Genomic DNA, 27,209 nt, shown 5'->3' with positions numbered 1-27,209 from the left:
CCTAAAAATCTCTACTCAAATCAAATAATAATTAAATATAACAAAAATCTTATATTTTAATTATTGATAATACAAGAAGTTTAGCATACAAAACCTATCAAATAATAATAATTTTGCTTATGAGGGCAGTAGATGAACTATTAAAAGAAGAATACTTAGAGGTTGCTAAAGGCGAGATCTTAGTACTGAATTCCTTATACCTGTTGAAAGCTAGCATGGCTTCGAATGAAGTAATAACTGGAGTTAATTACTCTTTGCTATCCAAAAGAGAAGTTGAGTGCAAGATACATAGATGAAAATATCACACTGACACGGAAGACAAAAGATTACTAACTTCAAATTCTTAACTTCCGTAGCAATTGGAAATGATAATCTACATATAAAAAGTCTACCTTAGGAAGGTTGGCAAGTTTTGCAGGATTTGGTTTTCCCATGACTAGTGTGTAAGCTTCTTTCCCTGCTACAGTGATTAGTCCTTTCATCTCATGAATCGTATGAAGGTAACCTGCTGCAGCAATGATCAGTTTAGCATCATAATGATGCATAACAAAACTAGATATGTTAATAAAACAGTACTTAACATCAGTTGACATCACAGAGGTAGATATCACCATCATACAACAATATGTAAGCTTTTATAGAGTTCAAATACTAAAACATCATAATGGGAGTAACCAGAACCTACTTAAAATATAAGGGGCATAATAATGAACAAGACTAATATATAACATGAATAAGTGATCAAAATATAACATGAATAAGTGATCAAAAGGGGTAGAGAAGGATGAGTGTGTTGAAAATGATACCTACGCTTAAGAATCCGTCTCTGTTGAGAAAAATCTGTTACCAAAGGATTTTCTGTTGCATCATACCTAGCTAAAACCAACCACATAATTAAAAAGAAAGTAATTAAAAAAGGACTAATAGCCATAACAAGGAACAAGAATATCTTATTCTGTTTTTTTCTAATATATAATCTACTTCAACAAAATAATGACAGCTAACACATCTCAATAATAATAATTTGATTTTGTGATCTACTTTTCCAAAGCATATATGCCTAAAAAAAAAAACATTAAACCAGATCATAGAATATACATGTATATCTGCAATAAGTGCCGTAGGTTTTACAGCATGCAAATAGCAAATGCAAGGAATTGAATAAAAGAAGCAAAAGTTGAATCTTTATCTCTTATTGAAAATAATTTCTTTTTACATTCCTGTCTTTTAGCCTGCCTAAAAGAGATTATACTAATACGCATTAAGCTCTTTTTCTATGAAAAAATTAATATCAAAGAGAAAAGGAAAATATACAAAATACAGAAGAGGATTAGATACATTCCCAAAAAATAGAAATAAACTAAAAGGGAGACAGGCTAACATCCCTTAATAAGGAATACCATTCAAACTGAATATGTAATCAGTGATTAATACATAGGTCAGTAGCATAGTGCTTCATTCAATAACAATGAGAACAAAAAAATGTTTTACCTCTTTTTACCAACAACTATGCCAACGTCATCTGCTTCTCCTAACCCTCCTAAAAGACTATTTCAATATGCTAATATGTGATCATGAAACTTGATAAGGTACCTCTTTCTCATTGATAGACTTTCCTTATAAGCTCAGATTCAGAAATATTTTATTGTAAACTTCTAAGAAAAAGAAAGAAACGAGGAAAGAAAGAAGGAAAAAAAAAAGAAAAACAATGGTAGAAAGAGTTTTCTACGTAAGCTCGAATTTTAAGTTACCTAATGCATGTATGACTGCAAATTTAAATTAGGAAACAAACATAGAAAGAAAGAAAAACATGAAAGGAAAGGAAAAAAAAGAGAGAAAGAAAGTTTTCTACCTATCTTGGATTCTATCTCTAGAATGCTTCAGTTGCTTTCTGCGAGTGCCGCAATATCCAAGAACAATATGCAGGTTATGTAGTGTACAATAGCAAATGCATTAGCAGATAACGATAAAAAGAACAATGAATCCTTACATCTCCTCAGCAATAATTATGTCAACATCCTCCTCTTCTCTTATGATATGATCTAGAAAAGAAAATTTCTTATCCCGATTTAGCACTTAGCTTAGTAAGAGAATTAGGATCTCCATCACGCAATTGCAAAGCCTTTTCTATAGTATTTACGAAAGCCATAGTTCCATCCTCATCTTCCTTCTTGATCATTGTTTTTGGATAATTCAATGTTTATCAATGATAAAATATCCCCCTTACAAAAGACAGCTTCTATTCAGCAATTAAATGTCATTACAACATTTGCAAATGTTGAATTATCATAGCCAATCCAAAAAGCAAGTAGTTCTCCATTTTGTGCCCTTAAGGTAAATCCTAGATCAAGCCTCCATTGTTATACATGGCACTAGTTGCTCGACCAATAAAACTGTCATCACTAGCATGACAACTAAATGGTCCAGGGAGCCACTGCAAATTTAATTAAATGATGTTAAGTGTTTAACCTACCTCTTTCTCACTAACCAACCATTCAGGCAAGGCAGGATTCAGAGCAAATAATCCCATCAATCAATTACAAATTTAATTAAAAGAAAGAAATAAAAAAACACAAAAAGGAAGAATGAAACTTTTCTACCAAAGCTCAGATTCTACTTCTAAGGCAAAGTGATTATGTAGTATTAGCATAGAAAACACACAACACATATAATGAAACAAAGAAAAAAAGAAAGAAGGAAGGAAAGAAAAGCAAAGCAAAAAAAAAGAAACATCTTTCTCAAGGGGAATCAAATAGTACAGGGTTGACTTATCAAAACTGCATATTTAAATGATGAACTTAAATTAACAAACCAAACATGAAAAGAAACACAAAACACAAATAAAGGAAAGAACATAAAAAAAATTTCTATCATATCTCGGATTCTACCTCTAGAATGCTTCAGTCGCTTTCAGTGAATGCGGCAATATCTATGCAAGTTATGTAGTGTACAATTGTAAATGCATCATTAAATAACTGTGAAAAGGAAAACAAATCCTTACATCTCCTAAGCAATAAATATGCTAAACTGTCAAAAGCTACATCAATATGCTATAAATGATAATAGCTACTTAATATACCTCTTTTCCACTGACCAACCATTCACATAAGACCGGACTCAGAGCAAACAATTCCATCTATCATAGCAAATTTAATTAAAAGAAAGAAGAAAAAAAAAAAAAACTTTTCTACCAAAGCTCAAATTCTACCTCTAATGCAAAGAGATTATATAGTATTCGCCTAGAAAATTTATCATGCAAAAAATGAAATAAAGAAATAACAAAGGAATGAAGGAAAGAAAAGCAAAGCAAAGAAAAGAAAAGTGTTTCTCCTCAGGAATCAAACAGTGTAGGTAGATCAAATCGTACGTAGTTATGTCTAATCTGCGAAATCTAATAAACAATTGAAATGCTTAAATTTAACTAAACTTGGAGTAGTACTCCACGCTGCCTGCATACCTTCTTTTTGAGAAACAAATCATACATAATTCTACTCCATTTATTTCGTTTTTTATTATACTTAATGGATAATAAAGTATTATATTTCAAGAAAAATGAAGACAAACAGTAGCGTATTCTGGCTCCCTTGGATTTCAAGATAATGAAAAAATTTTAAATATAGTACATTTCAAATATTTCTATATTTCAAGAGAAATAATAGATGAAACTCTACATTGGTGACTTGTGTGATTTATCGTTATTTCAAGAGAACTTGAAAAATGGAATAGAGTTTACAGCAAGCTAAATGAAGAATCAAAAGAAATATCTTTTAAGTCTATTGGTATTCTTGAAAATTTTGAAAAAATTGCTTTCATAGCACAAACAACCTTCAAAAATGGATTATGTTACTTCTTGGATTTTGAAGGAAAGAAGAAAAGAAATAATCAATTTTTTCTTAGCACAATCAAATTTAAAGATCGACAGAACAAAATTACGTTCTCGTCAAATGCTAAGAAAGAACTCATTCTTCCCCTCCAAAAATTCAAAAAGCTACATATGCATTTCTAGAATACTGCTTGTTCTAAAAGAAAGCAATGGATTTTTCTTTTTCAACTTATTCAAAAGTACCTATTACATTTGAAATTCATTACCTTCGTTTCTTCATTATTCTTGTCGAGATTACATTCAATTTCCTAATCACTTTTGAAGTAATCGATATTATACGAATAATCAAAAGAAGTCTTCCAAAACTACTATAATTTCAATTTCTCTTTTATCTTGAAATCTGACATAATCAAAAAACATTGTTCATTTTTAGATTACTTTAACTCTAACAGCGACTAGAACACATTACATTCAGCACTTTACTATTCGTGAAATCTAATAAAAGATTGAAATGCTTAAATCTAACTAGATATAGAGTAATACTCCAAGTTGTCTAGATACCTTCTTTATGAGGATCAAGTCATACGTAATTCTACTTAATCCATGAAGTCTAAATAAAAAATTTAAATGTTTAAATTTGACTGAACTTGGAGTGGTACCTTCTTTTTGATAATCAAGTCATACGTACTTCTGATTATTCTACGAATTCTCGTAAAAAAAATTAAAATGCTTAAATTTGACTGAACTTGGTGTGGTACACCAAACTACTTACGTACCTTCTTTTTGAGCATCAAGTCATATGTATTTTTTCTCCATTCATTTACCTTTTAATAAGACTTCATGGACAATAAAGTACTGTATTTCATGAAAACTTAAACAAAACAGTGTTTTATGAAATAAGATTTCGAGATGAAAAGAAATTAAAAATCTAGGACCTTTCAAATATTTATATATTTCAAGAAAAATAGAAAATGAAACTCTATTTGTTTTGTTCACTTATGTAATTTTCGATTGTTACCAGAGATATTGGGAAATGAAATGGAGTTTATAGCAATGTAAATGACGAGTGGAAGACAATAACTTTTGAAGCTACCCACTATTTTTTGAAAAAGTTGAAAAAATCACTTTCGTAGTACAAGCAGGTTTAAAGAATGGCTTATGTTCCTTTTGGGGTTTTGAATGCGATAAGAAAAAAAGAATTGATACTTTCTTAGCACAATCAAGTTTAAAAATCGAAAGAACAATACTATGTTACGGTCAAATGGTAAGAAAGCACAGATTCGCTCCCTTCAAAATCTAAAAAATCACATAAGCCATTCTTCAAGGTTGCTTTTGCTGAAACAAAGCAATGTAATTTTCTTTTTCAACATTTTTAAAAATAGCTAGTACATTTAAAAGTCGTTTTAGATTTATCATTTGTCTTGCTTAGATTCTATTCATTTCCTAACCTCTTTTGAAGAAATTGAAAATTAAACGAGTAATCAAAAGAATGTTAAATTTATCTTTCATTTTTCTAAAAATATGAAAGTCTTTAAAGACTATCATATTTTCGGATTCTCTTTCATCTTGAAAACCAAACAGAATTAGAAAGAACTATGTTTCGTATTCAGTTTATTTGAAATCCAATACTGATTGGAAGAAATTATATTCAGTACTTTATTATCCATGTAAGTTTAATAACAATTTGAAATACATAAATTTGACAGGACTTGGATTAGTACTTTAAGCTAACTATGTACCTTCCTTTTGAGAATCAAGTGATATGTAGTTCTTCTCAATCAACGAATTCCAATAAAAAATTTAAATGATTAAATTTGATTGAATTTGGTGTAATACATCAAACTGCCTTCGTACCTTCTTTTTGATAATTAAGTCATATGTAGTTCTGCTCCCTCTATTTTATTTTTTATAAAACTTTGATAAAGCAGTAAATTTCTTAAGCACATATAACTAAGCAGAGTTTGATAATTCGAGAGATAGTGGAACAAGAATTACTATTGAGAGTTCGAAAATTTGAAGAGTTAGAGAGATGATGGCTGAAGAAGAAACTAGGAATGATGAATCACTTGAGTGATTAGTCAAGTGACTCCTAATCCCAAATCTATCTTAAAAAATAGAAGTTAAAAATTTATTAGGACAAGACAAGGTCATATAACACCAAACCAACATTTGGCAAGATTTATATTGAGTTAGTTTGCTAAGTTTTTTGCCTCTAAATGCATCACTTGCTCTCAGGGATAAATAGATTATGCAGTATATGATTAGCAAATGCATCGATTAATAATTATGAACAAGAAACTAAATCAAAGAAATAAATCATAGAATATACATATATATATATATCTGTAATAAGCGTCATAAGTTTTACAGCACGCAAATAGCAAATGCAAGGAACTGAATAAAAGAAGCGAAAGTTGAATCTTTACCTCTTATTGGCAATAATTCCTTTACTCATCCCTATCTCTTGATCTGCCTGAAAGAAACCATACTGATATGCAATAAGTTCTTTTCTTATGAAAAAAATAATATTAAAAAAATAGACAATATATAAAAAAGAGAAAAGGATTAGATACACACTCAAAAAAGAAAAAAACTAAAAAATTGAGACAGACTAACACCCCTTAACAAGGAATACCATCCCAACTTAATATGCAATCAATGATCAATAAATAGGTCAATAGTATAATGATAATAAATGCTTCATTCAATAATAATGAGAAGCAAAAAAAATGTTTTACCTCTTCTTGCCAATAACAATGCCAACATCATCCACTTCTCTTAACCCGCCTAAAAGACCACTTCAATATGCTAATATGTAATCGTGGAACTTGACAAGGTAACTCTTTCTCATTGATGGACTTTCCACGTGAGCTCACATTCAAAACTATTTTTATGAAAAAAGGAAAGAAATGAGGAAAAAAAAGAAAGAAAAAAGAAAAGGAAAAAGGTATAAAGAAAGTTTCCTATGGAAGCTTGGATTTGAAGCTACCAACTGCATGTATGACTACAAATTTAAATTAAGAAACGGGCATAGAAAGAAAGAAGAAAAACAAAAAAAGAAAAACAAAAAAGAAAGTATTTACCATATCTGGGATTCTACCTTTAGAATGCTTCAGTCACTTCCAGTGATTGCCGCAATATCCATGAATAATACGCAGGTTAGATAGTGTACAATAGCAAATGCATCATTAAATAACTGTGGAAAGATAATGAATTCTTACATCTCATCAGCAATAATTATGCCAACATCCTCCTCTTCTCTTAGGGTATGATTTAGAAAGGAAAAATTTTGATCTAGATTTAGTTGTTCGCTTAGTAAGAGAATTAGGATCTCCATCACGCAATTGCAAGGTCTTTTCCATGGTATTTAGTAATGCCAAAGTTCCATTCTCATCTTCCTCCTTGATCATTGTTTCAGCATAATTCAAGCATTATCAATGATAACATATTCCCCAACAAAAGAAAGCTTCTATTCAGCTCTTCAATTGAAGAAAACCACATTCATGTAAAATAAGCCAAAACTAGATTAGTTTTTCATACAATTTTCTGTTAAGAACCACAAACAAGAGATCAAAAATCATCCTATTTCCATTCACGTACTACCCTTCCCAAAAACATGATAAGTGAAAGCAGTCTCGCTAAAAAAGTTAAAACATGATTTTATTTATTCCCTATTGATTTGAAGTTAACATAAATAAAATGATACCACCCTTTCCACAGCAGCATTTCTTCAATGTTGTAAAGAGAGAGAGAGATGAGGTTTTTCATAAAGAAAAAAAATTCGTTTACGAAATGCAAAAAATAGAACTTTTATCCTTTTTTAAAAAATTGTTAGATTTCTAAGAAGAGAACAATATATGCAATGCAATTACATAATAGCTGCCAAAACTTATTAATGCAGATAAAAATCTTCCACATATCCACCCTGAAAACAGTGCTTCTTCTAACTGATTCCTTCCTTCTATTGGATTTGAACTACTCAAATCTTGAAATTTCATGACATAGTCCCCAATCCATTAACTTCCTCTAGATTGAAAAAGAAAACAAGATTTGAGCATTCAAAAAAGTGAAAGCGCCAAAATATATATAAGCTATGCAGGTTAAAATTAGATGCAATCTTCAGAAAGTTTCTAATTTAATTGAATAACATTAACACACAAAACCTTTCCTCAACACTATATTTGTTGTAAAACTAAACGTCCTCTCCCTTTCAATGGGAGCTACCATGCGTTTCACATGAAATCTAAGTATCACGAACCTAAAAATCTCTACTTAAATAAAATAGTAATTAAATATAACAAAAATCTTGTATTTTAATTATCGATAGTACAAGAAGTTTAGCATACAAAATCTACCAAATAATCATAATCTCGCTTATGAGAGCAGTAGAAATTAAAAGAAGAATACTTTGAGGGTGCTAAAGGTGAAATCTTAGTACTGAATTCCATATACCTGTTGAAAGCCAGCATGACTTCGAATGGAGTAATAACTGGAGCTAATAACTCTTTGCTATCCAAAAGAGTAGTTTGAGCGCAAGAAACATAGATGAAAATATCACACTGACACGGAAGACAAAAGATTAACTTTAAAGTCTTAGCTTCCGTATCAATAGGAAATGATAATCTACATATAAAAAGTCTACCTCATAAAGGTTGGCAAGTTTTGCAGGATTTGGTTTTCCCGTGACAAGTGTGTAAGCTTTTTTTCCTGCTACAATGATCAGTCCTTTCATCTCATGAATCGTATGAAAGTAACCTGCTGCAGCAATGATCAGTTTAGCATCATAATGATACATAACAAAAGTAGATATATTAATAAAACAGTACATAACATTAGCTTGACATCACAGAGGTAGATATCACCATCACACTGTTATATGTAAGTTTCTATAGAGTTCAAATACTAAAACAACAGAATAGGAGCAACCAGAACCTACTTAAAATATGAGGGGCATAATAATGAACAAGACTAATATATAACAGGAATAAGTGATTAAGAGAGACAGAGAAGGATGATTGTGTTGAAAATAATACATACGCTTAAGAATCCGTCTCTGTTGAGAAAAGTCTGTTAGCAAAGGATCTTCTATTGCATCATACCTAGCTAAAATCAACCACATAATTAAAAAGAAATTAATTAAAAAAGGACAATTAAGCATAGGAACAAGAATATCTTATCCTGTATTTTTAATATATAATTTATTTTAACAAATTAATGACAGCTAATACATCTTAGCAATAACAATTTGATTTTGTGATCTACTTTTCCAAAGCACATGCCTAAGGAAAAAACATCAGACTAGATCATAGAATATATATATATATATATATATATCTGTAATAAGTGCAGCAGGTTTACAGTACGCAAATCAAGGAACTGAATAAAAGAAGCAAAAGTTGAATCTTTACCTCTTATTGGCAATAATTTATTTTCTCATCCCTGACTCTTGCCTGCCTAAAGGAGATCATACTAATATGCAATAAGTTTTTTTTCTATGAAAAAAGTAATATCAAAGAGAAAAGAAGAATATACAAAAAAAAGAAGAGGATTAGATACACTCCCAAAAAAGGAAAAAAGAAATAAACTAAAAGGGAGACAGATTAACAACCTTTAACAAAAAATACCATCCAACCTGAATATACAATCAGTGATCAATACATAGGTCAATAGTATAATGATAAGAAGTGCTTCATTCAATAACAATGAAAGCAAAAATAATGTTGTAACTCTTCTTACCAACAACTATGCCAACACCATCCGCTCATTTTAACCCGCCTAAAAAACCACTTCAATATGCTTAATATGTGATCATGAAACATGACAAGGTACCTCATTTTCATTGATGGACTTTCCGTGTAAGCTCAGATTCAGAACAATTTTAGTGTAAATTTATAAGAAAAATAAAGATATGAGAAAAGAAAGAAGAAAAAAAAAAGAAAGTTTTCTAAGTACGCTCAAATTTAAAGCTACTTGATGCATGTATGACTGCAGATTTAAATTAAAAAACAAACATAGAAAAAAAGAAAAAACATGAAAGGAAAGAAAAAAAAAAGAATAAAAGAAAGAAAGTTTTCTACCTATCTTAGATTCTATCTCTAGAATGCTTCAGTTGCTTTTAGCAAATGCCGCAATATCTAGGAACAATATGCAGGTTACGTAGTGTACAATAGCAAATGCATCATTAGATAACTATGAAAAGGACAATGAATCCTTACATCTCTTCAGCAATAATTATGCCAGCATATTCCTCTTCTCTTATGATATGATTTAGAAAAGAAAATTTTTTATTCAGATTTAGCTATTAGCTTAGTAAGAGAATTAGTATCTCCATCACGCAATTGCAAAGCCTTTTCCATAATATTTACTAAAGCCATAGTTTCATTCTCATCTTCCTCCTTGATCATTGTTTCTGCATAATTCAAGGTTTATCAATGATAAAATATCCCCCCGACAAAAGAAAGCTTCTATTCAGCATTTGTAATGTTGAATTATTAAAGCCAATCCAAACAACAAGTAGTTCTCCATTTTGTGCCCTTTAGGTAAAATCTCATATCAAGCTTCCAACGTTATACATGGCACTGGTTGCTCCACCGATAAAACTGACATCGGTAGCATGACAACTAAATAGTCCGCGAAGTCACTGCAAATTTAATTAAATGATCTTAAGTGTTTAATATACCTCTTTTTCACTAACCAATCATTCAGGCAAGGCCAGATTCAGAGCAAATCCCATCAATCATTGCAAATTTAATTAAAAGAAAGAAACAAAGAAACACAAAAAGAAAGAATGAAACTTTTCTGCCAAATGGTAGATTCTACCTCTAATGCAAAGAGATTATATAGTATTCGCATAGAAAATACATCACACATATAATGAAACAAAGAAAGAAAAAAAGAAGAAATGAAGGAAAGAAAAGCAAAACCAAGAAAAAGAAACATCTTTCTCATAGGGAATCAAATAGTGCAAGGCTGACTTACCAAACTGCATATTTAAACGATGAACTTAAATTAACAAAACAAACATAGATAGAAATACAAAACACAAAGAAAGGAAAGAACATAAAGAAATTTTTCTATTCTAGAATGTTTCAGTCGCTTTTAATGAATGCAACAATATCTTTGCAGGTTATGCAATGTACAATTGCAAATGCATCATTAAATAAATGTGAAAAGAAAAATGAATCATTACATCTCCTAGACAATAAATATGTCAATATGTCAAAAGCCACATCAATATGCTATAAATGATCATAACTTCTTAATATATCTCTTTCTGACATACTAACCATTCATGTAAGACCGAACTCAAAGCAAATAATCTCATCTATCACTACAAATTTAATTAAAATAAAGAAACAAAAAAAAATAAAGAAAGAAAGAGACTTTTTTACCAAAACTCAGATTCTACCTCTAATGCAAAGAGATTATATAGTATTTGCCTAGAAAATACATTATGCAAATAATGAAACAAAGAAAGAACAAACGAAGGAAAGAAGGAAAGAAAAGAAAAGAGTCTTTCTCCTCAAGAATCATATAGTGCAGGTAGATCAAGTCGTACATAATTCTCGCTAATCCATAGTCTAATAAAAAATTAAAATTCTTAAATTTAACTAAACTTGAAATAGTACTCCATGTTGCCTACGTACCTTCTTTTTTAAAATCAAGTCATATGTAATAGTACTCCATTTATTTCATTTTTTATTAGATTCATTAATAATAGATAATTGGATTTCAAGAAAAATAAAAACAAACCGTAGCGTATTCCGGCTCCTTTAGATTTCAAGATGATGGAAAAATTTTAAATATAGTACGTTTCAAATATTTTCATATTTCAAGAGAAATAAAAGATGAAACTCTATATTAATGACTTGTGTGATTTACAGTTATTTCAAGAGAATTTGAAAAATGGAATGGAGTCTACAGCAAGATAAATGAAGAACCAAACAAAATATCTTTTGAATCAACTGATATTTTTAAAAAAGTTGAAAAAATTGCTTTCATAGCACAAGTAACCTTCAAAAATGGATTATGTTACTTTTTAGATTTTGAAAGAAATAAGAAAAGAAATAATCGATTTTTTCTTAGCAAAATCAAGTTTAAAAATCGACAGAACAAAACTGCGTTCTAGTCAAATACTAAAAAAGAACTCATTCTTCCCCTTCAAAATTCAAAAAGATACATATGCATTTCTAGAATACTGCTTGTTCTGAAAGAAAGCAATGGATTTTTCTTTTTCAACTTTTTCAAAAGTTGAAATTCATTACCTTCGTATCTTCATTTTTCTTGTCGAGACAACATTCAATTTCCAAATCACTTTTGAAGTATTCAATATTACATGAATTATCAAAAAAAGTCTTCCAAAACTACTATAATTACAATTTCTCCTCTATCTTGAAATCCGACAAAATCAAAAATAATTGTTCATTTTTAGATTACTTTAAATCTATCAGTGATTGGAACACATTACATTCAGCACTTTACTATTCAAGAAATCTAATAAAAGATTGAAATGTTTAAATCTGACTAGACATTGAGTAGTACTTCAAGTTGTCTAGATACCTTTTTTTAAGAGCAAGTCATACGTAATTCTACTTAATCCATGAAGTCTAATAAAAAATTTAAATGCTTAAATTTGACTGAACTTAAAGTGGTATCTTAAGCTTCCTACGTACCTTCTTTTTCAGAATCAAGTCATACGTACTTCTGCTCAGAGAATTCTTATAAAAAGTTAAAATGCTTAAATTAGACTAAACTTAGTGTAGTACACCAAGCTACGTACGTATCTTCTTTTCGAGAATCAAGTCATACGTAGTTTTATTACATCCATTTCACTTTTTATAAGATTTAATGGATAACAAAGTACTGGATTTCAAGAAAACTTAAACAAAACACAATGCTTTTCGGGTCTGTAAGATTTCGAGATGAAAATAAATTGAAGATATAGGATCTTTCAAAAACTTATATATTTCAAGAGAAACTGAATATGAAACTCTATTTCTTTTATTCACTTGTATAATTTTATATTGTTTCCAGTGATATTGGGAAATGAAATGGAGTTCATAGCAATGTAAATGAAGAATGGAAGACAATGACTTTTGAACCTACCTGCTATTTTTTGAAAAAGTTGAAAAAATCACTTTCGTAATACAAGCATGTTTGAAGAATGGCTTATATTCCTTTTAGGGTTTTGAATGCAATAAGAAAATAAAGAATTAATACGTCCTTAGCACAATCAAATTTAAAAATCAACAGAACAAGACTATGTTACGGTCAAATGCTAAGAAAGCACAGATTATTTCCCTTCAAAATTTTAAAAACCACATAAGTCATTCTTCAAGGTTGTTTTCACTAAAACAAAGCAAGGTAATTTTCTTTTTCAACATTTTTAAAAATAATCAATACATTTAAAGTCGTTGCTTTAGATTTTTCATTTGTCTTGCTGTAAACTCCATTCATTTCCCAATCTCTTTTGAAGTAATCGAAAATTATACGAGTAATCAAAAGAATGTTAAATTTATCTTTCATTTCCCTTAAAATATGGAAGTCTTTAAAGACTATCATATTTTTGGATTCTCTTTTATCTTGAAATCCAAACAAAATCATAAAGAACTATGTTTCATATTTAGTTTATTTGAAATCCAACAGTGATTGGAAGAAATTATATTTAGTACTTTATTATCCACGTAAGTTTAATAACAATTTGAAATGCTTAAATTTGACTGGACTTAGATTAGTACTCCAAGCTGACCACGTACCTTTTTTTTCAGGATACGCAGTTCTTCTTAATCAACAAATTCCAATAAAAAATTGGAATGATTAAATTTGATTGAACTTATGTAGTAAACCAAGCTGCCAACGTACCTTCTTTTTGAGAATTAAGTCATACATAGTTCTTCTCCATCTATTTCATTTTCTATAAAAATCTGATAAAGCAATAAGTTTCTTAGGCACATGTAACTAAAGCAGAGTTCGATAGTTCAAAAGATAGTGGAACAAGAATTACTATTGGGAGTTAGAAGAATTGAAGAGTTAGAAAGATGATGGCTGAAGACGAAACTAGGAATGATAATTCACTTGAGTTAGCCTATATCATAACCTTCAACACAATAAAGACCAGTTAGTCAAGTCACTTCTAATCCAAAATCTATCTTGAAAAATAGAAGTTAAAAATTTATTAGGATAGGAAAGGTTCACATAACACCTAACCAACATTTGGCAAGATTTATACTGAGTTAGTTTGCTAAATTTTTTGCCTCTAAATGCATCACTTGCTCTTAGGTATAAATAGGTTACGCAGTATATGATTAATAAATGCATCAATTAATAATTATGAACAGGAAACTAAATTAAAGAAACAAATCATAGAATATATATATAAGTAATAAGCGTCACAAGTTTTATAGCACGCAAATAGCAAATGCAAGGAACTAAATAAAAGAAGCAAAAGTTGAATTTTTACCTCTTTTTGGCAATAATTCCTTTACTCATCCATGTCTCTTGACCTACCTAAAAGATATCTTGATAATATGCAATAAGTTCTTTTCTTATGGAAAAAGTAATATTAAAGAGAAAAAAAAAATATAAAAAAAGAAAGAGAAGAGGATTAGATACACTCCCAGAAAAAATAAATAAATAAACTAAAAAATTTAGACAAACTACCACTCCGTAACAAGGAATATATCCAAACTAAATATGCAATCAATGATCAATACATAGATCAGTAGCATAAAGATAACAAATGCTTCATTCAATAATAATGTGAAGCCAAAATGATGCTTTATCCCTTCTTGCCAATAACAATGCCAACATCATCCGCTAAATTAGATTACCTTTTCATACAATTTACTGTTAAGAACAACTAACAAAAGATAAAAAATCATCGTATCTCCATTCACAAACCACGCTTCTAAAAAACATGATAAGTGAAGGCAGTCACAATAAATAAATTAAAACATGATTCTATTTATTATATGTTGATTTGATATTAACATAAACATAAAATAATACCACCCTTCCATAGCTACATTTCCTTTAGGTTGTAGAGAGAGAGCAGCTTTTTTATAAAAAAAAATACTTCATTTACGAAGTGTAAGAGATAGAACTTTTATCCATTTTTTTAACATTATTAGATTTCTAAGAAGAGAACAGTATATGCCATGCAGATAGCTGCCAAAACTTGTTAATTGTTAAATGTTGATCATACCATGCAGAACAAAATCTTTCACGTATCCGCCCTTAAAGAAGGAAAACCGTGCTTCTTCTAACTGATTCCTTTCTTCTACTTGATTAGAACTAATCAAATCTCGAAATTCCATAACATAGTCCCTACTCCATTGACTTCCTCTAAATTAAAAAAATAAAAACAAAATTTGAGTATTCAAAAAAGTAAAAGCACCAAAAATATATATAAGCTATACAGATTAAAATTTATAGATTCTGATCAATCATATGAAGGTGATCCGCTGCAGCAACGATCAGTTTAGCATCATAATGATGCATAACAAAAGTAGATATGTTAATAAAACAATACCTAACATTAGCTTGACATCACAAAGGTAGAAATCAGAATTATACAACAATATGTAAGTTTCTATAGAGTTCAAATACTAAAACACCAGACTGGGAGCAACCAGAACCTAGTTAAATATATAAGAAGCACGATAATAAACAAGACTAATATATAACAGGAATAAGTGATCAAGTGCAAGGGATCAACTTTTTCTTAACAAAAATAAATAAATTGTTATTAGGAATAACAAGAGATAAACTACAATGGTGGAGAATAAAAGATTCTACTGGAGACTTCAATAAAAGAGCTTTGAAACTTACAAAATGGTTTGACAACCGAGTCCCAAAGATCAAACTATTATCAAACCTCTTATTCTAAGAACAGAGACAGAAATATCTGAAAATTTTCCATTGGCTTTCAACTTATATAACATAACATATTGAATGCATGCTTCAGAAGTTGACAAAAATCTACCCAACTGCTAATAACATAGAATCGCACACATCCTTTTAAAACATAGAATTGCACACATCCTTTTAAAACATAGAATTCTATGGATCTTGATTCACTGCTAATGCAATGGTACGTTACCAGGGAATACTAGAGACACATAAGCTGAAGGGAAAAACTTGTATGCACTATACAACCATATAGGCAGCATACCTACACCAAGAGTTCCAACCAAAATCCCAATGATGTTAGCATCTTTTGCCTTCTCCACCAGATAATATCTGCGTGAATTGTTACTCAAGTAAATCCAAGAATGATGTATAAAGAAGACCATCGGTATATAAGGTTGAGGGAATGTGCACCGAAAAGGCAGATGATTTAACATACAAAAAACAAAATACAAACTTCAGAAAGTGAATAGAAATCAAGAGAGACATACACGGATGACTGTGTTGAAAATAATATCTACACTTAAGAATCATTCTCTGTTGAAAAAAGTTTGTCACCAAATGATCTTCTGTTGCATCATACCTAACCAAAACCAACCACAAAATAAATAAGAAAGTAACTAAAAAAGGACAAGTAGCCATAACAAAGGAACAAGAATATCTTACTATGTTTTTCTAATATATAATCTACTTCAGCAAACTAATGACGTCTTATACATCTCAAGTAATATCTCAAGTAATAATAATTTGATTTTGTGATCTATTTTTCCAAAACACATGACTCAGAAAAATATTTGGTCAGATTGAAGCAACTACAGTTCAACTCATGCTACTGTTGTACAAATGTCAGCATGAAAAATTATCCATTTTTTTCCCATTAGATGGGACTGGTTGCTGCACCAATACTGTCATTGTTAGAGTGACTACTAAATTGTCCACGGAATCACTGCAAATATAATTAGATAATTATTGGTATTCAATGTACCTTTTTCCGATTGACCAACTAGTCATGCAATCTCGGATTCAGAGCAAACAATCCCATCTATTACTGCAAATTTAACTAAAAGAATGAAACAATGAAAAGAACAAAGAAAGAAATTTTTTTACCAGACTCATATTCTACCTCTAATGCATCAGTCAATGAGTGTCGCACAAAGTATAGGGAATATCTAGATTATGTAGTATCCGCAGCAGATACATTTGATGAAACAAAGAAAAAAAGAAAGAAGGAAGAAAAGAAAAGCAAAGCAAAGAAAGGAAAAGTTTGTCTTCTTAGAAGAAGACCGAGTCTGCTTAGAATTAACGAGCGGCAATATATATAGGTCATGTATGTCATTGCGCACGTGACATAAATCAAAATAATAAGTTAACTAAGTATCAGGCACATGGCTACCAATCGATGAAACATCAGATCACCTACCTGTGGCTCCATCAAACCAGCGGCATGTACATTATATCCTCCGGATCCAAAACACTGCTTTTACCGTCATTTTTGTGCCTCTTACGTGTTACAACTCGCAGAGCTGAGTCAACCTGAGTGCGACTTGAATCTGCAAATTCCTTTTTGCTGTGTTCTGGATTGTTCATGGTTAAGCTTATATTTGAAAATTCCATAAAAGTAAAATTAATTTGATAAACAAATTAATCCTAATGGTACAGGTCGCATTACTTAAATTTAATAAACTAATTAAAAGTGAATTTAAATCTGATAACCAAATAAAGCTTTGATGTCGTCAGTTTGAGCTCAATGAAATTTCACACATTAACAAGCATGATTCAAATTTTGGCCCACAAAAACACATGCTATTAAGTTACAACTTTGCCCCAAAATCAAAGGTATTAATAAAACATTCTCCAAATGCCCATTAAAAGAAGACAAAATACAAAATAGAATTTGACACAAAGTAGCATGCATGGTGTTCTGTATTACCAATTCATATTTAACCGAAACCAAAAGAAAGATAATGCCGAAACCTCTATACCCAATCCTTCGCTTAACAAAACAAAAAGGGCAGAAAAATAAGATGGATTCCAACTTAAGAGCATCATTCATTCTGGAAACTTACATCCCAGAAAAGAAAAATGCAGGAACAGAAATCATCAATCAATCATGTTCACCTGCCTCCATCTCAACAGTACCTGCTCTCAACCGCCTAACAAAAGAAGAAGAAACCAAAAAAAAGAGAAAAAACTACAACCTCCTTTTCACTCTCTGTTTTGAAAACTAGAAGAGGAAACTGTTTAAAAGGTGGTCTCGTAAAACGGTGACGTTTTAGGAGGCAGCTTAATGAGCTTCCCAAACATCCTCGTTTTAGAGGTTGAATTTTAAAAGGGAATGGGTTAGGCCGCGAGAGAAGAAGAGAAGAGAAAAAGGGAAAAACTGCAAATTTAAATGATGAAAGAAAGAAATCAAGAAATAAAGAAAGAAAAGAAAAGAAATGTTTCGTTCAATAACTGCAAATTTAAATGAAAGAAAGATAGAAAGAAAGAACTAAAAGCAAAGCAAAGAAAAGAAATTTCTGTCTCCTCGGGAATCAGTCAGTGCAGGGATGACTTACCAAAGGCATGGATAACTGCAAATTTAAATGATACAAGAAAGAAAAAAAGAAAAGAAATGTTTCGTTCAATAACTGCAAATTTAAATGAAAGAAAGAAAGAAAGAAGGAACGAAAAGCAAAGCAAAGAAAAGAAATTTCTGTCTCCTCAGGAATCAGATAATGCAGGGATGACTTACCAAAGGCATGGGTAACTGCAAATTTAAATGATGCAAGAAAGAAAAAAAGAAACAAAGAAAGAAAAGAAAAGAAATGTTTCGTTCAATAATTATGAAAAGCAAAAAGAATCATTTACCTCTTCTTGGCAATAATTATGCCAACATCATCTGCTTCTCTTCATGCAAGCTCGGATTCAGAGCAATCACCCATCTGTCACTGCAAATTTAATTAAAAGAAAGAAACAAAGAAAAGAAGAAAGAAAGAAAGAGAAACTTTTAAACTCAGATTCTACCTCAAATGCAGCAATATGAGTGTCGCACAAAGTATAGGCAATGTGTAGATTATGTAGAATCCGCACAGCAAATACATTTGACGAACAAAGAAAGAAAGAAAGAAAGAAAGAAGGAAAGAGAAGCAAAGCAAAGAAAGGAAAAGTCTGTCTTCTTCGAAGAAGACCAGAGTACGCTTAAAATTAACCAGAGCGGCAGTATATATAGGCCATGTACGTTATTGCGCACGTGGCATAAACTTAAATTAACTAAGCATTACACGTGACAACCAATAGATGAAACATCAAGTCACTTACCCGACGCACGTGCCGGCATATAACACACGTGTTGTCTCGTCGTTTTCAGACCCAAGATGCTGCTTCTGCCGTCGTTTTCGTGCCTCCGACGTGTTACAGCTGAGTCAACCTGAGCGCGAGTTGGCTAGTGGAGTTCTTTCCTTTTCTCTTCTTCTGTTAAAACAAAAATTATCAGAGATTAAGAATAGTTTAAAACGACCACTGCTTTTTCTCGAAATGATTTGACTAAATCAGGGCGACTATACAGACATTCAAAAGAACGGAATACGAGACAATGAATCCAACTGCCAACAAGTAAAAGTCAAAGCTATGAAAACCAAGAAAATCAAAACCTAGAAACGGAATCCAGGAACAATTACCTTGAAAGAAGGCGAGGGGCTTCCATGAGGATCGAGAGGAGCAGAGAGATTAAGATCCCTGGAACAAAAATCGGACCAGAGAGAGTCCTCATAGGAAGAAACCCTTAACCCCCGGCTGACACATGCGACTCCTGCAGCATCTTTTGCTCCTAATTTCGATAAATTTACCAAAAGAAGATACCAAATCACGTATCCCCCGTCTTTGTCCTTTATGGCTTCTCAATTTTTCTCTTTCTCTTTCCCGCAAAAGATAATTGGAATACTCTCAGTCCCCTGTTCAGTCCGGTTTCCAACGCGAGCCAGGTGTTTCTTCAGTTCGTCTGCGAAAGAGAGAGACGACCGACGGTTGCACCGAGCAGAGACTACATATCCACGTTTGTCGCTGAAAGGACACTTTATAACTTTTTTAAATACATTAAAAATAATTAAATTTACTTCACAAAATATTTTAATTTTGTAATAAAATTTTGTGGTAATTAAAATGTAGCTTATGTTAATTTATTCCGAACATCGACCAAAACAAAGGATTGTTCGTAAAATTTACTAAGGTTCCGACGAGAATCTTGTTGATGAAATTGGGGTTGAAGTAACCCCTTCATTGGTCCTTGCAGTCCTGCAAAGGTTTCACTTGGAGGAGAAAATAGCATTTAAGTTTTTTCACCTGGGCGGAGCATCAAGTAAATTACTCCCACGAGCCTTGTGTTTATAACAATATGATTGACATATTTGTTGGAGAAGAAACTGAAACTCAAACGATGCAAAACAGAGAAATTACAGTCAATAAGTATAAGAATGTTGGACGAGGAATTTTGTCAAACACTTGGTGGGCCGAAAGTGAACTCAAGACTGTTTTCTACATTAAAATATTTTCCATAACCAAAGCTGCCTTTTTATAGGCATTGCATCTCAACTGAACTAAAGACATGCTTCACCTGAAAGTAAAAAATGAAAAACCAACTTTGACCAAGTCTAAACACAATAAAAGTAAAATAACTGTTGTCAATTTTGAATCACATATTCAACAATATGTGATATGCTTGATTACATGAAGGGAGCGTTGTTACTGCTGATGTTTCGTTAACCATTTTGAGAAAATACTCTGACAAATATTTGATCCATGTTCAGAAATTTGCAAAGAAGAAAAGAATAATGGTGAAGACACGCAGCCAGAGATTAATTGTTTTTGTTAAGTTCGATAGCACTAACAAATGTAAACTTACCATTTGAGGTCACTGTTGGTTGTTTTTATTTTTCCAGAAAGTGTAAAATGGTTACCCTTAATTGTTTCAAGAAAGAAATATGCATATCTAAAGATTGACATTAAAAATTGGAGTATTATAACCAAGAAAAATGATATTCGTTTGCCTTCTCTTTATTTAAAAAATATATATTATATAATTTTGAGATTAAAAAAAGTTATTCTGTAAAAGTCCGAAACTTAAAAGAAATGAATTCATATTTTAAATACATAAGCAAATAATAATTAGAGTTTATATTCCTTACACACTAATTATGGATGCTCAATAGAAGTACGAAAATGTCCATTTTACAGCGGTTCATGAAAAGAAGTGAAATAAATAACTAAAAATAGTAAATAAATGTCCTAGAGAGTTAACCTCCACCAACACTCAAAGGAGTACAGGAGAAAATCTACTCATAACCCTCCTACTGATCAGAATCTGAATTTTTGTCTTCTTAATCTGAAATAGTTAATAGGACGGTGAGTTACACTAGTTCAGTAACAATATCACACTAATCACTGATATGGAAATCGAATGTTAGTAAAAAACATAAAATAACTAATGAATCATTAATTTAAGTAAATTCATTTAACATACAAAAAATTATTTATTCCATACTTACCGTTACGAATTTTCCAAAATTAATATATAAAAATAATTACTCAGATAACATTATGATTTCATTTACAAATGAGTAAAAACTATAATTTTCTTTTTACTTACTTACTGGAACCCCTGTGGATCCATAAGGATATTTTCCTACTTGTGAACTCGATAATCAGATTTGTCAATTAACCCGTTCATTCCCATACACCGTCCGGTAATGGGTGTCAAACACACTATCGTCTCGATACCTCATCCGGTATGAGAGTGAACCAGATTTTTCAAACTTTTCTGATATGAGACTTCTTAGTTCCGTCCGACTGAGATAATGTCTACAGTAGAATTTCCTATGTACTAGATTCGTCTACCATTTTTCAATATACCCAGTAAATCTTTCTTATATAGATTCAAAGTATAAACTAATTACTAATTATATAATAATAATTTATATTTACATATCAATAGTAGGTCATACAAATAGGCGATACGTATATCAAAAAATATAACTGAAACATTTATTGTAAAATGAACCTACAAATGGGGGGTATGCAGTGAAGTAAACCAAATAATCGAGATAGCAATTAAGTCTATCAATTTAATTCACACAATATAATAGTAAGCATTTTAAGCAATACAGGTAAAATAAACAGTAAACCATGACAAATATGAACTGACCGATTCTGACTCCATTACTGACATATAATTATTCTTAGAATTCTTTAATTTTTACCAAAAAAAATATTATCAGTTATTAAACTTCAATTTGCATAACAGGGAATAGAATGAGAGATTCTTATCCCAGATCGGTGTTCAAAATATTGTACTATTTATTGTGCCTCTTAGCGATTTTCAGGTTTCTTGAATTTTTTCTGTAAAAATTAAAACAACCATCAAGTATCCAAACATACCCCGAAAGGCCAGAATAGACATTTTAAAACCTTTTCGACAACTTTTAAGATTCCGGCATGGTGACGGTTCACTTTGGCCTGGTCAGTTTCAGTTGGTTTAGGCCAGTTTTAGTTGGTTTTACGCATAAACTTACAGAAAAATAGGTTAGGAAGCCTCGGTTGATTGGAAAAGGCAAAAAAAACCAAAACCTACCAACAGGAGGTCCTCGAGTGCGGCAGCTACACCGGTTCTCTTTTGCGGCTGGGGTTCTTCTTCGGCTAACCTGCACTAGAAAAAGACGGTGAACACGGTGGTCAAAAAATTACGTGAAACGAAAAACGAAAAGGGAGTCATCGGAGAGGATTTTAAGTTTTGGCAGCGGCAGCTTGGTCAAGCTTTGTCCGCGGCTTCTGGCTCACCCATCGACTCTTTGGCTCCGATTTGGCCACAGGGAGGCTTAGAATTGAATTCCAAGTGGAAAAGACAAAATTTTTACCTTTCTCGACGGTTGGTGGTTGCTTCAGAATGGCAGCAGCGACATCCCTCTAACGACTGGTCTTCCCTCCAGTCGCCTCTTTCTTCTTCTTCTCTAGTTGGGTGTTAACTAGGGCTTAGGACCGACTGAAGAGAGATTTAAATACCTCTCTTCCCTCTGATCCTGATTGTCCATCCGCGTCGACGTGGAGCGAAGAGAGTCATTGATCATTGCTTGTTTAGGCCGATTGCGTAGACGAATCTACACTGTTCATCATGATTAATCTTCTTCATCTGATAGCGTCTAATGAGGAAATATATCTAGTTCGTTCGTGCGTGCGGAATGCGATTTGGACTGTCGGATCGTCCAGACAAGCGGATCGCCCATGTGGCCTCCCCCATCAGTGTCTCCACAAGGCGACATTTTCTGGTTTGTCGTGGGTGCTAACGTGGTCGTCCCACGTGGCTCTATTTTTTTTTTTGGGGCTATTTCACCCCTTGTTTTTAAATTTTCTTTAAAAAACACTCCCCTTATTTATAATTTCACCCATTTTTCTCAAAATTATTTTCAATTTCGTCTCTATTTTATTTTTTCTCAATAATTTAAATAAAATTAAATTAAAATAAAATTTTTAATTATTTATATATATTTTATAAATAGAAAAATTATCCCGGGCCAAATTTTCGGGCCCAGGTATTACATATTCAATGTTTTTGATTGATTTATTTAATCTGCACTTGCAATATTTATTATGTTTTTCTTAATATTTATTAATTTTCTTGATGATTAGTTTTCTTATGCAAATTCCTAATATTCATCATGTTGTTTTATTTTAATATCCAATCTTTTATATAAAGAAAGCTAAAGGTAAGGATTAGATATATAAATAAAGAGAAAATTATAATTTAAAGTATTTTTTATTATATTATTCTTTTGCTTAATGGGAAAAGGAGTATGTGCATTTATACATATTTATATATACACACACACGTATAATCATGTTAATAGTTTATTAATTGATTAATTAGTTAAATTTTCTACTCATAATTATTGTCTGTTTATTTGAAGAGTAAATTTGAACTCTTATTGTGTAACGACCTCAAAAATTTAAAAGGAAATGTATATAAAGAATGTGGGTGGGGAAGCAAAATAAAAAATTTAGATTAATATCCCTTACATAATAATTTAAACGTACTAACAATATCAAAAATAAGTCATCTAAAGTAAATACTAGAAATGAAAGACTATAAGGAAACTAATAAACATCTAGGCATCTACTCGCAGTCTTCTTATGGATCGGGCTCGGGAACCAGGTCCTCCTGATCTGAAATTGTTAAGTAAGGAATGAGTTACACTACCCCAGTAAAGACATCACACTATATCACTGTCACAGAAGTAAAGGTTGGTAGAAAACCAAAAATAACTAATGGAGCACAAGTTTCAAGTAAATTTATTTATTAATAATTAAACCATTTACCGTCCACTTACCTCAGTGAGATTTATAAAAACGACCCGCAGAAACAATAACATCATAGATATCATAAATTCATACATAATCTGTAACATATTACATGTTATACTTTTACATTTCAATCATCAAATAACAGTTATCCCCTTTTTATCAGCCTACTAGTATCCGTGAGGATCCATAAGGGTCTCCGCTACCCGTGAACCATTCTCTTAACAAACTTAATTTCCAGGGTCGTCCCCATACCCCGTCCGGTATGGGTGCCAGACAATAAGCCTCAATACCCCGTCCGATATGAGGGTGAAGCGGGCCGTCCCATACCCCATTCGGTATGAGTGTCAAAATATTTAAAGTCTCAATACCCCGTCCGATATGAGACAACGTTCCCGGTAGGATTCTCTATGAATCCAGTCCGTCCACCATCTCCCAGGATATCTAGTGAGGCTGTCAACTTATCCATTTATCAATTTACATACCTTTTCAAATTTTTTTCTTAGTTTTTCATTTCTCACATAAACATAAATACTTAAACAAATAACAAGCATCCAACAAGGCAAGCATATCATCGGATTCACAAAATCAAGCCATAATGAAGTAAACAGTGATTCATGCATTCAAAATCATAGAATAAATAAATAAGATACCATACTGCATTTAAACTGTAAAATAAATCAAACAGAAACTAACAGAGAAATATGTCCAGTTCGGGCTCCATTAGCAACCATAATAATTATGTATATCTATTTAATTCATATAAATACAGTTTTATCATTTATTAGACTTTAATCCCGTGATAGGAAATAGGGTGAGGGGTCCTTACCTGATTCGAAATTAAAAATTGGATTTTTTACTGCGCCTACGGGCAGTCCCTGGGTTCTCTGATTTTTTTCTCGGAAACTGAAACGCGCTTATGGTACTATACATATCCCAAATAACTCAAAAATCAGACCCGAGACTTATTCAACAAATTTTAGAATTCCGGCACAGTGGCTCTATCGTGCTCCGGCGACGGCGGTGATCTACCTCGAGTTGGCCATTTTCTGCCAAATTCGGCCAAAATTGCATTGGTTCCTGTGAGAAAACACCGCCAGGGCCCTCGGTGGGCCGAAAAAATACCAAAAACCAAAACTTACCGGCGGCGGGGCTCTCCGGTGCGGCGGCTCCTCCAACTCGAGTAACGATTTGGTGTTTTGCTCCGATCAACCTGTAGAGGAAGGAACGATGGTCACAATGGTAGAAAAATTACATCGAACGGGAATCAGGAAGGGCCTCATCGAAGACAAAAACTGAGAAAATCCGCGGCGGCACTGCTGGACATCGACGGCATTTTTCAGCTAATTGGCCAGTGTTTTTGCTCCGATTTGGCCACATATGGGTTTAGCATCGAATTCTGAGCCAAGGAGAAAATTTTTACCACGTTTGGTAGCCGAAAATTACTCTAGTGCGGCGGCGAGTGGCAGCGGTCGGCTCCCTGGCGGCTGGGCTGTCTTCTCCGGCGAGGGGCTCTGGTGGCTAGGGTTAGGGTTTGGTGCGGATGAGATTATTTATAACCATCTGCTTTTAATCTGAGCCGTCCATCGCAATTTAATCTGGGTCATCCCATCGCGATTAAATAAGAAATAAATATGGACCATTCATCACGATGCAATCTGGGCCGTCCGTGCGCGTGCAATCTAGGCTGTCCGCATGCGCTTTTGATATGGGCCATTCGTGTGCGCGAAAACGGATCTCAGCCGTTCGATCGTGCGCACGCGAATCGCCCACATGGCTCCCTTCTGCGTGGCCTCCCGCGTCAGCGTCTCTGCCACGCGGCGTGTCCTGGTTGGCCGGGGCTGCTGACCAGGCTGTTGACGTAGTGCAATTTTTTTAAATTGCGTTTTGACCTCTAATTTTCAATTTTCTTTTCAAAAACACCCCCAAAACCCAAATTTTCACCTCTTTTTCTCAAAATTATTTTTAATTAAATTCCTAAAATAATTTTACCCCTTATTATTATTATTATTATTATTTCTATTTAATTAAATTAAACTAAATTAAAACTATATATTATTACATAATAAATCATTATATTCATATAAAAATAACAAAAAATTAAAATAAAATAATAATAATAATAATTGGAGTGTTACAACTTAAAACGGAATTTAAAAAAATTGCGCCACGGCAGCAGCCCTGGCCAACCAGGACACGCCGCGTGGCAGAGACGTTGACGCGGGAGGCCACGCAGAAGGGAGCTACGTAAGTGATCCGCGTGCGCGCGATCGAACAGCTGAGATTCATTCCCGGGGGCATGGACGGCCTAGATCAAAAGCGCATGCGGACGGCCTAGATTGCACACGCATGGATGGTCCAGATTGAATCGCGCACGGACAGCCCAAATTGCATCACCATGAATGGCCCAGATTCATTTCTTATTTAATCGCGATCGGACATCTCAAATTAAATCATGATAGACGGCTTATATTAAAAGTAGATTGTTATAAATAATCTCATTCGCACCCAAACCCTAACCCTAGCCGCCAGAACCCCTCACTGGAGAAGACAGCCCAGCCGCCGGGGAGCCGACTGCCGCCACCCGCCGCCACACCGGAGCAATTTTCGGCCACCAAACGAGGTAAAAAAATTTTCTTAGCTCAGAATTCGATGTTAAACCCATCTGTGGTCAAATCAGAGCAAAAACATCAGCCAATTGGCCAGAAAACACCGCCGAAGCCCAGCGGTACCGTCGCAGATTTTCTCAATTTTTGCCTCCGATGAGGCCCTTCCCGATTCTCGTTTGATGTAATTTTTTCACCATTGTGACCACCGTTCTTTTTTCTACAGGTTGACCAGAGCAGAACACTAAATTGTGACTCGAGCTGAGGAGCCGCCACACCGGAGAGCCCTGCCGTCGGTAAGTTTCAGTTTTCGGTGTTTTTTTGGCCCACTGAGGGCCCTAGGGATGTTTTCTCACAAGAACCAATGCAAGTTTGGCCGAATTCGACTGAAAACGACTAACCTTATGCGAATCGCCGCCGCTTGCGGCGACACTATCACCAGAGCACGGCGGAGCCGCCGTGCCGAAATTTTAAAATTTGCCGAGTAGGCCTCGGGTCTAATTTTTGAGTTATTTGGGATATGTGTAGGTACCGTAAGCGCGTTTCAG

General features: G+C 32.7%; 1 protein-coding gene across 10 annotated transcripts; it reads right to left on the bottom strand.

Annotated features, from left to right (window-relative positions):
• Positions 1–200: 200 nt before the first annotated feature.
• On the bottom strand, positions 201–20,603 carry LOC110821932 (uncharacterized). Of its 10 annotated transcripts, XM_088207021.1 has the most exons (15): positions 19,390–20,603; positions 19,031–19,183; positions 18,581–18,660; positions 17,151–17,280; positions 16,252–16,313; positions 14,283–14,329; positions 8,861–8,926; positions 8,466–8,581; positions 8,276–8,382; positions 6,907–7,302; positions 6,562–6,707; positions 6,250–6,296; positions 811–872; positions 393–508; positions 201–306 (listed from the first exon to the last, which is right to left on the bottom strand). In XM_088207021.1, exons 12-15 carry the CDS (start codon positions 6,276–6,278, stop codon positions 244–246), a joined length of 270 nt encoding a protein of 89 aa, XP_088063147.1. In that variant the 5' UTR covers positions 6,279–6,296; positions 6,562–6,707; positions 6,907–7,302; positions 8,276–8,382; positions 8,466–8,581; positions 8,861–8,926; positions 14,283–14,329; positions 16,252–16,313; positions 17,151–17,280; positions 18,581–18,660; positions 19,031–19,183; positions 19,390–20,603; the 3' UTR covers positions 201–243. The 10 variants fall into 10 exon arrangements, 1 of the variants encoding a protein (XP_088063147.1); XR_015813108.1 differs by lacking the exons at positions 201–306; positions 14,283–14,329; positions 16,252–16,313; ... (2 more) ...; positions 19,031–19,183; positions 19,390–20,603 and having other exon boundaries at positions 393–505; positions 807–876; positions 6,907–6,942; positions 7,045–7,224; positions 8,861–14,254; XR_015813107.1 differs by lacking the exons at positions 201–306; positions 14,283–14,329; positions 16,252–16,313; ... (2 more) ...; positions 19,031–19,183; positions 19,390–20,603 and having other exon boundaries at positions 393–505; positions 807–876; positions 6,924–6,942; positions 7,045–7,224; positions 8,861–14,254.
• Between the last annotated feature and the right edge of the window lie 6,606 nt (positions 20,604–27,209).

The sequence above is a fragment of the Carica papaya genome, chromosome 7 (genome assembly GCF_054855325.1).
Source record: "Carica papaya isolate Zhongbai chromosome 7, ASM5485532v1, whole genome shotgun sequence".
Taxonomy (NCBI): domain Eukaryota; kingdom Viridiplantae; phylum Streptophyta; class Magnoliopsida; order Brassicales; family Caricaceae; genus Carica; species Carica papaya.
This window is presented reverse-complemented; position numbering and strand designations above follow the sequence as displayed.

What these genes read in the sequence shown, in the direction of transcription:
- LOC110821932 (XM_088207021.1), bottom strand. Translation starts at nt 6,278, where the DNA reads ATGAGTAAAGGAATTATTGCCAATAAGAG. An exon ending in GGAATTATTGCCAATAAGAG is followed by an intron (nt 873 to 6,249) that starts GTAAAGATTCAA and finishes GGTTTTAGCTAG; the next exon opens with GTATGATGCAACAGAAAATC. An exon ending in ACAGAGACGGATTCTTAAGC is followed by an intron (nt 509 to 810) that starts GTAGGTATCATT and finishes TCATTGCTGCAG; the next exon opens with CAGGTTACCTTCATACGATT.